At 44.3% G+C, this 17,280-nt stretch overlaps 1 protein-coding gene across 1 annotated transcript in view; it reads right to left on the bottom strand.

Moving 5' to 3' along the window:
• Positions 1-17,280, bottom strand: part of zfpm2a (zinc finger protein, FOG family member 2a) — a 125,174-nt gene that overhangs the window by 74,289 nt on the left and 33,605 nt on the right. Inside the window, exons 2-3 of the mRNA XM_056602994.1 lie at positions 15,650-15,808; positions 8,510-8,608 (exon numbers count right to left, since the gene is read on the bottom strand). Of these exons, the coding sequence (XP_056458969.1) occupies positions 8,510-8,608; positions 15,650-15,808 (258 nt within the window). The remainder of the gene's footprint in view (positions 1-8,509; positions 8,609-15,649; positions 15,809-17,280) is intronic.

Raw genomic sequence — 17,280 nt, forward strand, 5'->3', positions numbered from 1 at the left:
CGGGTCATATGTTGGATGTATTAAGCTTCAATATCACATGTCACATCGGTTCAACAAGGAAGACAGAGCTTTGATTCAAGTTTTTTTTTTTTAAAGGGAACATATTTAGACACATTTTGTGGATGTCTATTCCCTGACTGCTCCTCATGTCGGTGACAGGGGAGAGTAATCCTATACACAGGCTGCTATTGTGGAGGGAAAAACTAGCCTCCTTCACTGGCATAGACCAGATGCACCTCTCTCTCTCTCTTTCTCTCTGTCTCTCTCTCTCTCTCTCTCTCTCTCTCTCTCTCTCTCTCTCCCTCTCTCTCTCTCTCTCTCTCTCTCTCTCTCTCTCTCTCTCTCTCTCTCTCTCTCTCTCTCTCTCTCTCTCTCTCTGTCCTAATCTGTAAACGACTTAAAGGAGCCTTATCTCCAGGCTCTTCTGCTTCATTTCATGCTTGATTTACTTTAATTTGTCTGATAGGGCACAAGGATTTGGAAATGGCCCATCTTTCGGTGGAAAATGTTCTGATTTTTCTTCGGCATTGTTATGTGGAGGTTTTTGACTTCTCTCTCTACCTCTCTCCCTCTCTCTCTCTCTTCCGCTCTCTCTCTCACACTCTTTTCTTCACCATCTCTATCTGTCTCCTACACTCCCTCCTTCCCTCATTTCTCTCTCTCTCTCTCTCTCTCTCTCTCTCTCTCTCTCTCTCTCTCTCTCTCTCTCTCTCTCTCTCTCTCTCTCTCTCTCTCTCTCTCTCTCTTTCCATTCCTTGAGAAGGGGGGAGAATCTTGCTCCAGTGCAACAGTCTGTTTGAATGCATTTAGATTCAAGCTAACACAGCAGAAACACGATTTTTTTCTCTCCCCCCGGTGCGGTGTGATTTTGTGATGGGCGACGGCAACACTGGAGTAATGTTTGCTTTTCTCCACCGCTGTTGGGCATGGTGCAGCCGGGTGCTTCAGACCACAAAGATCTTATGTTTAAGTTAAGAAGCGACTGGCCCTCCACTTCTGCAAGTGGGTGAGCTGATAAAGTTGCTCCACAATGAGGGATGGGGGCGAGGGAGGGAAGGGGGACGGGGACGGAGGGGGGGGGGGCAGCATGTCTACACAAGCCTACAGTTCTTGTATCTTTTTTTTTGTGACTGATGCTGCGTGGAACTCAAGTGGTTCGGTGGCTGTCTGGCTGGACAGCCTCCCCCCCCCCCCCTCCATGTCTATTTACTGAGGGAATGGCAGAGGAATCGTATCTCCCTTTCTCCGTTCCACCGCGGATGAGCCAGCCAGAACCCACCATCACCAATGGACAAATAAATAGTACAAGACAAAGGAGGGGATGAAGGCCGAGTTACCACTCACTGGTGCTACTGGTTCTGCATGTATAGAGACGTCAGATGGAAAGAGATAGAGTCGTACTGGCCTGTTGGACAAAACTGATATTGCCAATCACATTGAAGTATGTGGCCACAAATTGCAATCTGTCGTTTCGAAAATGCCTACATGGAGGTACTGCACTAAACCAAGACAGGTCTTTATTTCAAAAATCGTCAAGCGGAAAAAAAGAGGAGAAAAAATGGAAAAGAAGGAGGAGTAATTCATCTCCAAGTCTAGGTAGACTGATCCTTCAAAAAAAGCCAACCACAACATGTGTTTATAATTTGGAATGGTCTGTTAAACAATAAGATCACACGATTTTCTTTAAATGAGTTACAACTTCTTCGTCTTCCCACGCGGGTACATGCAGAGTCAGTAACCCCCTCCTCCATACGCAACTTGCATACATAAACAGTGGTGCACACACGTACACACACGCACACACACACACTCACACACACACACACACTGGAGGAAACAGGGGGACCATTGAAATTCATCTCACAGGCTGAATTTACTTAACTGCGGGTCTGTGCGCAGTGATAAACGGAGTGATGATCCAGCAACAAGTCTTTATCCATGCTTTGCTTTAATTAACAGCGGCTTGTTTGTTGAAAAGATGATTAATATGCCAATGAAAATTGCATAATTGAATACCACAACACTCACACAATCAGCGAGGAACATGCCATTTTTTATTAACTCTGCATTATCATTATTATTACTATTATTTGGGATTTTAATTTGGTTGACAAGCGGGCCCTCCCACTGCCACGACCCAGAAAAAAATAGGGAAGTAGATTTTGGTGTGTGTGTGTGGGCGGGTGGGGGGGGCTGTTAGGCTGGTCTCCCACATCAATATCTTTTATTACACCAGGGCAAGTGTCTTTATATTTCTCTCTCTGTGTATCTTTGTCTCTAACTCGCTCTCCCTTTCTCTCTCTCCTTTTATGCGTCAACATTGTTAAATATAAAAATCATCATGGAAGGACTTTTCAAACTGGATTAAAGTAAAATATTACATTACACCAGAATATCAAATCAAACGTTATCTGAGAAGTTCCAATGTCCCAATTCGTAAAAACAAAAAAAATCCAAAATTCATGCATGGGAACCAGCTATGAAGCAAGTGACTTTGTAGCAACACACACACACACAAAGTGTGTCACAAAGAAAAATAATTCCATGTTCACGTTTGAGTTTCAGTCGAGTAATTCCGAGTTTTCCCCACCGCCATGCGTATCCCCTTGGAGAAGTTGCCTGAACGTCTCCATGTTAATGCTAAATACACACATCACATATTCAGCCAATTACAGCGATCCCTCTTAGAAGAAAAAGAGACAGAGCCGCACCGCAGTGCCTGCAAGGGTAAGCATCGCAGAACAAACATTGTGCGGGAGCTAAAGAAAGACACGTTGGGTGTCAAGTCCCCCGGGGGCAGAAACACTACCACCGACTGCGTTTTAAATCGCCGTCATATTTAGCATCAGCTTCTGCCTTTCTTATCCCCCCCTAACTGAGTTCCTTAGATGGCTCTCATTGTGGCCCAGAAGAAACCACAATAAAGAATGCCACCGTGAGCTCTGCAAAGTGGACACAAATTCTATTGAGATGTATAGAAAAATGGTTCCATCCGAATTATCTCATTAAGGTTATTCTTACCATGCCACAGCCCCTCAAAACCACCACCCCGAAGAAAAAAACGGAACGGGGCGTAGAGGAATTTTCCATAGACGATAAGACCGGTGATTGCATTTTGCCCTATTTTAGATTATATAACTAACAACCATGAAGTTGTACAATAAAGCCTCTTAGTATTGCGGATCAGTGGCTAAATTTGCATCAAGGCGATACAGCATCGGAGTAGAGTGATTTGTCTAATCTCTCTTGTTGCATACTGCATCATTATAGTCACACACTGTGAATTCATGTGGAAGTACGGGAGATGGGGGAGGGGGGATGGTTAGGGTCTTGTGTGCACAGGTAAATATTATGCATATGAGCGCATACACCCTCCTTACCCAACAAACACAAAAACCGAGACACACACACACAAACAAACACACACCACCATGGCAGATTCTCAGAAAGCAGAGAGTATAGAATCATTAGAAAAGACACACGTGTCTTCTAATGGCTCTGCTTGATTGCAGTTTTACATCACTTAGTACCGGGAAACGAGTGGCGAGTGGCGGCCAACGACAGACTTTTATCATTGCATGCGCTATCAGCAATCTCTGTGTCATTCATGTTGTGTGTGTGACTTGTCAGAAGACTTTGACTAAACCCCTGGAGGACGGAGATAAAAACCGTCCTTTGTAAGGCAGCATTCGCCATGATGTACGTCCAAATTCCTTGATTACAAGAAGCAGGGAAAGGGAGAAAAAAACAGGGGGGGGGGGAAACATATGAAAGCCGGCAGTGAAAGTTTTCAGTTTGCTGATATAACAGTCAAGTGCGTCTATAAGTCTACTTAAAACGCTTAGGTATCAGTGGAGACAGCTGCGACATCCCCGTCTTACCACGCCGTACACTATCAAACCTTTCATTCCATTCCCAAGCTACATTTCCGGTTGACAAAAGCCCCCCCCCCCCCTCCGGAAGCCTCCTGAAGGACTCATCTACATCCTAATATTTCCAATCCAATTTAACTGAGGCAGCCGGAGTGGTCTGTGCAGCAGTTTACCAATCTCTGCTTTCCAAGACTCTGTGTGCTCAAGGCTTGAGGGGTTCAATCAATGGTGCTTTGATCTCGGCTGGAACCATAATTATTTAACATTGTTACAAGGATTTCTCTAATCCATCCTACCATTAAATCCCTTTTACACCCTCATCTTCTACCGCCTAATCTGCATCTGGGCGCGCCGTTTGTCTCTCTGCTTCATTTTGTCGTGCCCCCCCCCCCCCCCCCCCCCAGCTCCCTCAAACCCCCCCCCCACTCCTCCTCTCTACGACACCCTGACTTCGTAATGGACTTGGGGTGTTGGAGTTAGAAATGTTTACTGAGTGCAACTGGACTTAAGGAACTTCAGTCCAAAAAGAAATATGAATAATTATTGTGTGGGGGATATGAAAAAAAAAGATAAAAAGCTGACTAGTTTTTGGGGGTGAATTTACTTTGAGTGAAGGCAAAATCCAAGACTAACGTAAAATCTGTAACTTTTAAATTCGAACACTAAAATAACATCTACTCTCAATTTCAATGAACTGCAACTGAAAAACAACAATTCGAGCTGGACGGCATTTATTTGAGTTGAAGTGGTGTTGGATCTAAAAGTTCCAGGTGACTATTGTCCAAAAGATTTTAGTTCTGTGTCCGTTTTTGCAAGTATCTGCATTTCTTGCGTTTCACCATGATATAAATAGTAGCACAAGCAACCCAAAACATTTGTGGCGGCACCTGCCACCGTATCGGGGCCATCTGGTCCTCGGATTCCCCTCGCATCACATATGTGCATTGTGTGCACGGTGATTGTTTCTCTGAGGGCTGTGGAGGAGAAGGAGGTTCAGCCCGGACATACTTTTGGTTTGGCTTCCCTTCAGCACCCAAACCCCCAAAGTGTAGGTGCGTTTAAGTTAAGCCACATTAACGTCCATTTGATGCCTGCGTTAAAAGGCTTTAGATGAATAGGAAGGAAATGGGGAACCGGGGGTGGGGGGGGGGAGTGGCTCTGCTCGTGGCCAACTGTCAGGTACCAATGCCGAGAACCACTCCTTCAGTTGACCCCTGCCTGGCTGTGGCTCAGTGCCCAGCTGGCACAGAGAGAGAGAGAGAGAGAGAGAGAGAGAGAGAGAGAGAGAGAGAGAGAGAGAGAGAGAGAGAGAGAGAGAGAGAGAGAGAGAGAGAGAGAGAGAGAGAGAGAGAGAGAGAGAGCGAGAGAGAGATTGTGTGCAGGCTAGGCCATGCCCATGGGGTAATGGCCAAGCGAGGAGATTTGTGGACAAGGCAATCACGCGTCAATTCTGCCATTTTTTTTTTTCCTTTGTGGGTTGCTGAGCTATTTAGAATTTCCTAAAACACATGGCTATTGTAATGTATTGGCTGATATAAAATAGCACATGACACAAATCCAAAGTTATATCGAATTTGCTCATTGTGTGTGAAATTCAAGTTAGGCCTAATGAGCCCAACCATCAAATCAAAATGAAAATATTCAGACTTTTTTTTGCAAGAATAAAGGAAAACAGTGACAACCACACCGCTCTCAGTGATCCCTGACTTCTTTATGAGTTTGATACGGGGTGTGGTTTACACGAGCAGCCATTTAGATAAGGCTGAGAACAAGTTCATTAGCAGAGTTAGCTAGCAGACGCCCACCATTCCCAATTAGCCTAGAGGAGACACAGTAAGACGGAGAGAGAGAGAGAGAGAGGGAGAGACAGAGCAAGAGAGAAAGAAAGGCGAAGAGACATAGATCACTATCGCTGCTAGTCTGTGGAAATGAATCAGAAATGGCTTTGCATGCTATCGCCCGTATCAGCGGCTGATTGTGAAACACCCGTAACGAGAAATGAACATGTAATGGAAGATCAACGCGCAGATTTGCTTGAGGACATACTTCTCGAGAAAGAAAAGAAAGCGAGAGAGAGATAGAGAGAGGGAGGGAGAGAGGGCGATGAAGAGACACAAACTCGCTGGGTGTTCCACATCAGAGACCTGGTACTGTACGACAGAAGAGAATGGCGCCGCTATCAGATTAATAGCAACTCATATTCTCTGCTGTCTCAGAGCGGGGGGAATATCAAGGGAACAGGAGCAACCACAGACGTGGTGCTTGAGATGACTTGCTAAAGTGAAAGATGAAGTACAAGGGATGGGGGGGGGGGGGTGTGGGGGGTGGGAAAAAAAGGAGTTCAATTATGGGATGTAGATTGTACAAGTCTTTTGTTGTTACGCAGCAAAAGGGAAACGCTATGGAGGTGCTTCAGTGGAATCACTAAAGCAGGTGGGTTTGTTCAGAGTTAGCCCACCTCATTAAAGCACTTCAGTCCCCTTTTTTAAATGTAATGGCCATCACACTTCCTATTCAGATGCACGCACGCAGTGATTAACAATTATCTGTTGGGGATCCTAATCGCACCTGCTTAAACTTAAGCCAAAGAATAACAAAGAACTTTAGAATGTGGCACTATCTGAACATTTACAAAGAGATTAAAGGGTAGACTGTCTCAAACTAAATAAATGTGCTTTTAATCGGCGTGAACAGCAAGTCATGTCATTTCGAACGATCCTATCTGATTGTCTGATTCTCTGCTTTATTCAAATTATAACATGCCCATCTGACTTTTTCAGTACAATGGGAAAAATTAAAAGGGGAAATGACCTTTCATGGCCGCCATGATGGGGGAGTGAATGACATTATTGTGCAGCAAGAGTCATTTCTGCCCAATCTGCGCGGCCTATTGAGCTAGGGGAAGTACATGTGCACCACGGTAACTTTGTCCTGCTAATTGCCTGCTGCGTCACCAAGCTGATGAGGAAACACATTACGGATGAAATATTGACTGTAAGCAGCAACATGTTGGAGGTTCGGGTTATTTGAGGATGGTGGCGAGCTAGCTAGATTGCCATTGGTAAAAGTGCATGCTCGATCTCCACGGAACAGTTTGAACTGATGAAAATGGGTAACTTCTTTTGGATTGGGTCAGAGGATGTGAGTGAAGTGATGTTAGATGAAAAACAAAACAATGAATGTTTCTTAAACGCTCAAAGTCACTGGAGTTAGCGGCGGCGTTGTAGATAAGCATCAAGTACTTTACCGAGCCATTAAATTGTTATCCTGTCGCACATCAGATCTCCCATGGTTTCCTGAACAAACATATTCTGTATTATCTCAATCTCTGCTCTGTCTCTCTCTGTCTGTCTCTCTCCCCATGCCTTTCCTCTCTCTCTCTCTCTCTCTCTCTCTCTCTCTCTCTCTCTCTCTCTCTCTCTCTCTCTCTCTCTCCCTCTCCCTCTCCCTCTCCCTCTCCCTCTCCCTCTCCCTCTCCCTCTCCCTCTCCTGCCAGTCCAGCAGTATGTTCTGAGCCGTTAATGCTCGTTGGGACGGCTAAGAAGCGGCGGAAGGAAGCATAATTACAGTCAGTCATAGATGTCGTCGGAGTGCATCCATCCCCTCTTTTCAAAGCCCTATTTTTAAGCTCAGCATTTTCTCGCCAAAGAGGGCCGTTTTACCGCGCTCGCTGCCTTCCCTCCGCCGCGGCCCCCATAGTTCTGAGCTGACCCCCTCAGCCCTGTCTCCTGGCAGATCACAGTGATGCTTTATTACTGTCGTCCCTGCGCTCTTATCTTTAGCCAGCAATGCTCATTTCCTTCCCCAGATTTAAATGCAAATGTGAAATTTAATGATAAATGCATTATCTGATAGGTGCGATAACACTGATTCACTGTCAGTATAAAATACACACCCCAGGGGGCTTCGGAGCTAGCTAGCACAACTTGCCCAAATCCACTTTTTTTTTCTCCCCCCCGCTTGCTCTCTTTCTTTTTCTCTTTTTCTTTTTTTGGTAATGCATGCACCTGCAGTAAATTCTCGGGGTCATTTGATGCATTCAAAGGGGAAATATTTTTCTGTGTTCAGCAGTGGTGGGTGTAGGCAATATTGGAAATGTAATTGTTGCGAACTGATCTTTTTCAAGGCAGTATCACTTTGATGAGGTGACTTTTAATAGAAGATACGTTCCTTACTGTCACTGAATGCAACAGAGGGTTTTCCAACAGGAAAACAGGAACTCACTTTATTTTCTGTCTGTTATCTATTAATAACAGCAATACTAAAAGAAGCATGCAAAACATATTATCATTTTGTATTTGATTTAATAAAAAATATAGATGATAGATAGAAAAATGTATGGTGAACACAAGATATGTGCTTACCAAGATGTGATCCTCCATCCTCCAAAGAATTGCAGTTGTGTGAAATCATTTTACGCTTTCATATTGCAAGACTATTAGCTTGGTATGATCAGTGGTTTGATCGGATTAACAGATTTGATCGGCATTCGGAATCAAAGACACGTCCGATTTAAGATAATGGGTGGCGATGGAAAAATGGTTGTGGTGCACATGTGGTAGAAAGCCAAAGGCATGTTAAATATACACATGAAGCTAGAATTCTGCCACCGAGTGATTTGACGGAGAGAGACTTACTTGGTCCATCCCAGTCCTCCAGCCCGGCTGGGGGGTGCCTGGTCTTCTCGCTCTGAGTGTCCATCTCGTCGCCCGCCTCACGATTTGCATCTCCCTCTCCTGCAGAGCAAAAGCCTGATTCAATGCTCAGGAACCTCATTTAATTTTGCATTACAGTCTGCAAAATATTGTATAGAGGTGTTTGGATACAGGGGGAAACGAGGTGAAAGGGAATGTAAAGTCAAGGCCAGTTTGATAAATCACGCAGGAACATTCAATTGTGTTTATTGTTGTTAAACGGCACTATGTAATCTGTTATCAGCTACTGACAAGTCTGTGAGTGGATGTATGGGAATGTGCGTTTGTGTGTGTGTGTGTGTGTGTGTGTGTGTGTGTGTGTGTGTGTGTGTGTGTGTGTGTGTGTGTGTGTGTGTGTGTGTGTGTGTGTGTGTGTGTGTGTGTGTTTCTGTGTGTGTGTGTGGTTCTGTGTGTGTGTGTGTGTGTGTGTGTGTGTGTGTGTGTGTGTGTGTGTGTGTGTGTGTGTGTGTGTGTGTGTGTGTGTGTGTGTGTGTGTGTGTGTGTGTGTGTGTGTGTGGGGGGTCACGTAAGTGTGTGTGTTTGTAAGGTCTATGAGCTCACCGGGTCCAGCTGTACACTTTTAAGTAAAGGAGTTCCCATGAGGGCTAACAGGAACAGGAGGAAGGCCCATGGACCAGGAAGGAAAGCAACGTGTGGGAGAGGGACTGCTATTTATTACTGTTTGATCTATTGTGGAGCTAGCCAAAATGTGTGCTATAGGATGCAGGGCAGATTTAGAGTGTTGCCCGCTTACAAAGAACCATGCTAGCTTTGTGGGGTATTGGGGTATCTCATCATGATAATGTCAATGCTTCATGACCTGGCTTTAAAAGTACATCTCCTTCAATGGTGCTGCACAACGCAACGCAAGCAGTTCCACGTATTGATAAACATTTAATTTAAACAAAATGAGTAAAAAAAATTCAAGCTTTGATTTCAGAAGTTCTTATGGTCCACAGATCCGGGCTAAGAGTGGTGTTCTAGGTAGGAGGTGCTGACACAGCCCTAGCTCATACCTCACACCGTCTTTCTAACCCCTGGGCACTTTTAGTGTGCTGGGAGGTCGTCTAGTTGTGTGCGGGAGGGACACTTCTGTCACTTTTGTGACTATCGTTTTTTCGCATCCCTTTGATGTGGCAAAATCCAATAGAGAACGCCAGGGGCAAGTCTGGCTTAGCACAATGGATGATCACACCACCGCAGACGGCTTTTGTCACATGCTCCAGAAGATGGGGATACGTATAGAGAATCGTCATGTTCCTTCAACATTTAGGAAAAAATAGAGCGCTATTACGTTGCGCGGTATAGCTAGGGTTTGCAGCTTACCACCACCACCACCACCACCACCACCACTGAACGACATTCTTCTGTGTTTTATGTCACCCCGCTTCCTGTGGCAACGTCCGCAGGACCCACACACTACAACGACTTCACCAGCCTTTGTCTGCTCAAGTTCATCTCGCCATCAAGCACGCACACTAACCTGCGTGTTTGTGCTTTTGCACTAAAGACATTTAAAGACATGATGTAAAGATGGTAGGAAATAAACTCCAAATACATTCCCACAAAAAGGGAAAGATACTTTATTGATCCCGAAAAGAAATCGTGGCATTCTGTTGGACACCCGTAAACAGACAAATCAAGTAAAATAAAATGAGTAACACACGACACAAAAACAACCACTACAGCGAGCTACTGAACATGCTGCCACTGATACGGCGTTATTCTCGTCAGATACACCCTGCCTCACATCATCCTCACATCAAGTGGGGAGGAGAAGTCAAAGTCAAGTCCAGTCAATTTTATTGGTATAGCCCTTTCACAGTTAAAGTCTCACAGCGCTCGACTGGAAAGAGAACAAAGTAAGGGGGTCTTCATATATGTCCTAGATCCAGTACAGCCGGTCATTATGACCCAGTTTTGCTAACGCAAGTGTCTGTTCAGGCTGCTATCCCAACACAGCCTCCTTTCCTACTGTATATTAACCCTGCAACCACTCAACTTAATTTCCACCACCAGCTATTTACAGTTGGAATGTATCTTTCTGCACACAGGGCTGGTATTGTGCCAGGGGATAACAAAGGCGTGTATATCAACAGTTCCTTTCAATAAAAAGAAGCAGAGGAGATAACATTAAAGGCACTACTACCTTGTTCTCAGGCAAACATGTTAAACCCTGTAACCAAATCTCTTGGAAGTGTTTAATTAGAGCCCGGAAAATGGAGCTACAAGATGATTCCTTAATTAAGCAATGATTAAGGATTTCCTGCCCTCTATCTAACCCGAAATGCTATTCACTTTAAACACAATCACCCTGGCAACCTCACAGGGAACAATGTCATAGGGCTTCGGTGAAGTTTTCTTGCAAACATGTCACTAGGAAAGAGAAGAGCTGGCGTTGGAAATAGAAAACGCTGTAGCAGCACTCTTGTATTGAATGGACAGTATGATGACAGGAGTCGTTTTAAATACACAGTGATGCGCCGGCCTCTCTTTATGGCTCCAAACACATAGGTGTTTGCCCTTTCCATTATAGAAACAGATTGATCGAGGCACTCCGTTCCGTTCAAAGGTCTCCTACGATCAAGAGAGAGAGCGTGTCTGCCTTGTTTCATCATCCAAATGGGAGGTGTGGCCGCTTATCAAGGGAGACAGATTGTCAATGATCATCCCCTGCATTATCGCCAAGATCATAATTTACATCTGGCTTAGGATCCCCTCTTGGTCGTGCAATCAAAATGGAGACACTTAAGGGCGAGCTGCAGCAATGGGGCTGGTGAACAGAAGGGCCGTGGAGGGCTGGGGGAGCAAGCGGGCCTGCTGGGTGCAGGGTTGGCGGGCATGCGAGAGGAGCCAATGAGCTGTTAAAATCAGCCCTATCGCTGCTCTATCAAAGGACAGCTCTCAAGCCAAATCGCGAGTCACATGCCGCGTGCCACATTCAGGTCAATAAGCTTATAGGCGATTTACACAAACAACTCCTCGAGCAAGGTAGCAACAAAGTCATATTGGCTTTTTCTCCCCCTTTTAGCATTGCCTCTGCCGAGGAAGCCCTTGGAAATGTCAATCTCTTGCGTGCTACTTTAAGGAGCTCAGAGCAATCTAATCCTGACCATGGAGCCTAAAGACAGTGCTAGTGCATTTTCTGTAAAATGTAAAAACAAATACAAATTGACTCTTATTAAGGAGACATTTTTTATAAACTAAATTCCAGGTTAGTGCAATATGGGATGATTCTGGCTCACTGTCACTTTCTTAAAGTTGTACTAATGGTGCAAGCCAAGTCTGGGAAACCATTGCAATAATTTGAACCCAATATAAGGACTATGCCTGCCATCCCTCCAGCTGCAGTGCCAGTTAGTTGGTATTGCATATTTGGCTGTTGATACAGATTGTGCAGCAGCAGATAAAGTCAATTCCAAGTAGTAACCTTTTTTTTTTGTTACCAAAGTCAAGCATAGCTGTAAGTCCTCCCTGCTATCTGAAAAATAGGTCTCAATTGCAAGCAATTTGTGGTGAGCAGAGCACTCCAACGGAGGCAGGCTATTAGGGGAATGCCTTGCCACTGTCTCTTTAAATGCCAATAAATTCCCATCATTACAGAATCTGGCAGTTTTCCTCCCTGTCTGCAGCCCGGGTCTTTATCTCCCTCTGCCTCAGTCTCTGAGCATGTAGATCTGGCCCAGTTAGATTGTCATACTTAACAAACATTAATGATTAATTTCCTCCGCTGAGTCAAATGGGGCTAAAGGGATGACTCGATTCATCTTATCGCATCGCAAATTAGCATTTCTCCATATTCTCCACCATCAACTCTGCATTAAAATTCCGCATTCGCCACTCTGGGGCTGCTGGCAGCTGTGGCGAAAGGAGCTAGGGAGATGTGTGTTGCTGTTCCCTGTGTGTTGCTGGAGTCTCTGATTACTTATGTGTTAGCACAAAGAGTGGCATAATTAATTCTGCCACTCTGGGTTTGCTTACAGTACGCCTCAGACCGCTGCGTGTCCAATTGCTCAGTGAGAGGTCACTCTAGGGGTCAAGGTTGGTTTGTTATTTGTTATGTTGAGTCCGGGGTAGTCAGGTACGGCTCAGTTGTAATCATAAGGCTAAGGGTCCTGCATGTTTTTTCTTTATTATTATTTAATTTCGTGATTTGATACTGTAAGAGGCGAAGGCTTGCTTGTGAACGTAGAAGGCCACATTTGGTCATGCTGGATGTATCCTTGTCGTCATCAAGTCACAGACCGAAGCAGAATCATTCTGTATTTTTTAAACGGTAGGAAGTTGTATCTTCAGAGTTATTTGCAATGGACCGTGAGATACACATGTTGGATTCCTAGATTTTATTGCGTTCATATTTTCAAGACAAATAAAAAAGGGGAGTGAAACCGCAAGGTGAAATTTCACAATTTCAGTATAAAAAATGCTGGTTACTTAATAAAAAAGCTATCTGTCCAACAGTTGCTACAATGCTAGGTGTGCAATAATATATAAATCCTAACCTGTAGAAAGTGTGAGTTCTTACTGTTTTTAACAAGCAAGACAAAATAAATGTGAAACTGAAGCGGTTTGATACTGTGGATTTGATAAGGTTTCCTTCCTAGAAAACATGTATTTTATGAACTGTTCCTCTCGGAAGCATTGTTTTGCCTGGTACTGGCTTTATGGTAGTCTATCTCACTCGCTTACTTCAGTTTACAACAATGATGGTTGTTATTGAGTTATGTCAAGGAATACCCTTCTCAAGGACTGGTGGCTTGATTGATTCTTCATAGCACTCTCAATGCAGTCACACAGTGGAATGCGTTCACATTATAAATCTGGTCGTACATACAGTACAGGGAATTTCCACTTCCCATATTGATGTTTCTTTCAGCATCCTAGGCAGCCTAACCCTAAGATTTGAAAGGCTTTCGGAGTAGTCCGAGACACCAGGGCCTAGACAGTCAACAGTGGAGTCAACCAAAGCCTACTGATGTTCAAGCGATGGTCCAAGATGGCACCTGAAGGTGCCTCTTAAGAACTTATCTGGGGAGCCCCTTTCTGCAAGGCTATGGCAAACGCCTTTGGAGTCTTTGGTGGCATCCCACTTCTTGACCTTTGCGCCTTTAAGCGGCTTTGCTACTTCACCGCACTCCGATCAAAGTTAATAAGTGCTTCATATGTTAATGAAAATTGGTACTCCTCTTTGTGTTCCAACAGCTTTTTAATACCTATTATAGGCTGAAACTTTTAATGGAGGTTTTAGGTCCCCCTGACAAGCCCATTTCAGAGAGTGACTACACAGATACAAGGCTAAGCTAAGACCGGCGAGCCAGTGCACAGTGGAGGAACCTTACACGGGAGACCTTATTCTCCGGGAAGCCACAGAAGATAAAGGCCATGGGATGAGTGGCTGCTCTAAAACCCACGCTGGAGTCCGCACAGGGCTAATTACAGCACGCCATCACATTTGAGAGGGTTTAGTTAATCAAGGGGGGGTTCTCTCTTTTTTTTCTCCCTCCTATAGTGGAGGAATAACACACTTAAAACCATTTAATGCTGCCAGGATTGTGTCCCATTTAATTCACTGCAGTTCCACATAAGTGGGGTGAATATAAGCCACTCAGACATAGGTTTAAATGAGTTTAAAAGAGATCTCATTGAGGAACGGATCACAATGAAAAAAAGGGGCTACACCTGATGGTCGCTCCGAACTTGCCATGTGAGAATAAAGAAAGTGGGATAGCACATCATTCGGGGTCTTACGAGGAAATGGAGGACTTAGCTAAGCTTAGATAGCAAAAGCAATGAAAAAAACAAATCTGACTAGTAAGGCATGTCTATGACAAGGGACAGATTACCAGAGTCATGGAAAGGGAGCATTTGGCATTTCGGATCGCTATTTAGTTTGACTTTTATTCACGAACACGTAGAAACCAAACTGCAATTTTTAGGCAGGCTCCCTTGCATGGTGATATCCGAGACAATAGGGGGAACAAATTGCTTTTATGAGGCTCTTTGAAGATTTGTAAAAGTTGCACTTTTTTTTCAAGCTGTAACCTACCAGCGTGTACTGCATCATCTAACTATGGGGTCAGTGTATAATCAGAGGCTGTCACTTCAAGTGTGCAGGGATACATTATAAATGGGACAAGAGAAGAGGGTGGTGCTGGTAATTGCAAATTTCAAACAATTGTGCCTCTTAGCTCTTCCCGAGAACAAAAGAAATTATTATTGATATGATTACTGGGGCATAGCCTCTACCTGAAACATGAAAGATTTTTTTTTAAATTATTTTTCTAAGGACGTCCTCAAATTATATTCCCAGGAGGCACATCAGTTTAGAGTGTAAAAAATGATTCAAAACAATTTATTTTTTGACTAGAGAGAAAGAAAGAGAGGGTGAGATTCAAAGGGCCTTACTTCATTAAAAAGTCAAATTTATGGCATTCATAAGCATGTTGGAGTAGGGGACACCTGGGGGAAGGATGCCAAGTTACTAGGGGGTTCGAATGGGGGTGGGGGTGACAATGCTGTCATCTTCGCTGGTGTAACCTGGAGCCGACCACAAATTAGCTCCTGCGATGGCGAGGTGTGACCAAAATGAAACAAACACACAAAGAGGCATTCTAATTGAATTGGACTTCAAAGACGACTCGGGCGCCCTCGGCTACAGCGGGTTCTTTAAAGTTCTGGACCTCCGAGCAGTAGCAGGTGTTGCAAAGTATCCTGAAACGCTACACCGGACATGGAGGCCTGGACTCCCAGTGGGTTGCTGTGGTGCCTTACCAGTGGATGGCATCATTTTTAGATCAATTGCCATCTTTTTTGCAAAACCATTGCTTGTGTGATGTTAGGAGGAAAATATAAAAAAATATTATATATAATATAACTATGTGAAAAGGGTATGTTTCCCAACGTCCAGGTCCAGATTGCATTTATAGTATATTATATGAATAGATAATTCTATACAAACACAGCAGTGTTTTCTATTCTGAATCAATACATACAAATTCCCTTAAGGGCACAGCATATATCGTAACAAATGCTGTATCAACCAACTAAGATGTTCGAATGAAAAAACACATAAGCGGTGGTAACCTTTGTTGCAGAAGTACTCCATGTCTTCACAGCTCATGTTCTCCGTCTCAAACTCTGCAGAGAAGTTCTCCTCCGTCGAGAACTCATCTTTGGCCATGAGCTCATTCTCCTCGGAGACACACTCCTCCTCCTCTTCCTCCAGGCCATCCTCCAGAGGACCTGAGGGAGAACACACAAACACACACACACACACACACACACACACACACACACACACACACACACACACACACACACACACACACACACACACACACACACACACACACACACACACACACACACAGAGGAAATGTTCAGATGTTTCATCACTTCCTTCAGACTTTGAAGAAAAAACTATTTTCTCAGTCTATTTTGGTGGGAAGCTGGCACAGCGGGCTGGGCTGCGCAGTATTCTATGGACAGCCCAGGTTGAGATGATCAGTAAAGGCAAACAACAAGGTATGGTCAATAACAAATATGGATGTAGCATGAACATACAAATATGGTCGGTCATAATAGATCATAATAGATGAAAAAGGCCTCTCGCATTTTGTTTCATTTCCATGTACGAGGGAAAATATAACAAAAGCTGACACACAGCCAAGGTGAATGTTGATGTTAATCCCACATCCTGCAGAGCTGAACCTTGGAGAAAATCTTGAACAAAAGTTCCCTTTCCACCGTTTTTCATACAGGCATTCGCATGGGAGGAGGAAAGAAAATACTTGTATTAATTTGTTAGCCTTATCACAGGGTACAATGTTGATTTTCCATTTACATTCCATGCCTCCGGGCAATACACCAGTGCAATCTTAAAGGAGACACTTTTTCCGTGTGATTAATTTTTCCCCCCTCTGTGCAATATTATTTCTTTAAATCTAAATGATTGGAGAGTTTTGCTTGTAGCTGTACACCTCTTTTGCTATTTGCATATTGCCATTTTTGCTTCAATCAGGGCCGCTGATGGAATTACTGTACTGCTACCTGAATTGTGCTGAGGAGCATCTCGCCTGGCGTTTGAATGTTATTAAGATAATAGACATCTGGCAGACTTTTATTTTCCTCCACAGCGCCTATCTCCAATGCATTACCCCAAATCACTAACGAAATGGCGGGGGCCTTCCACGTTTAAGGTGAGTTTGAATTGAACACAAGATGAAATGGTTTAAGGGTCTCACAGAAAACATCTAAATTCGACAGCTGTTATAGCGTGTTGAATCATCATATAAAAAGCTTTTGGCTGTTGTCTGGCCGTTGCCTGCTCTGAAACACTCTCTCCGTACGGCCCTTTCCTGTACATCGTGTTGTCGCATCAACTGCAGTATTTACATCAACACTGTGCCGTGTTTCTTTCCATTGTGGCCCGAGTGAGCTCCGTCAGCCATTAATAAAGCCATACTTTCTGTTCAGAAAACAGGGTTGGGGCGGGGCTAGGACGGCATGTAGCTCTCCTGTTCTGCTTTCTTCTCGCACGCCACCTCATAAAAGACCCCCCTGATCTGGGCAAGCCGCTTGCTCTTTTCATTAGGTTTCATAAATGACTCCTTTGTAGCACCTCTAGATCTGCAGGAGCCCCGGACATGAAAAGAATTAGCACACAGATCCTCTAATAGACATTGCTGCGAAGAAGGTGGTGGTGCTGGTTGGGG

Source organism: Gadus chalcogrammus, chromosome 11 (genome assembly GCF_026213295.1).
Source record: "Gadus chalcogrammus isolate NIFS_2021 chromosome 11, NIFS_Gcha_1.0, whole genome shotgun sequence".
In the NCBI taxonomy this organism is placed as follows: domain Eukaryota; kingdom Metazoa; phylum Chordata; class Actinopteri; order Gadiformes; family Gadidae; genus Gadus; species Gadus chalcogrammus.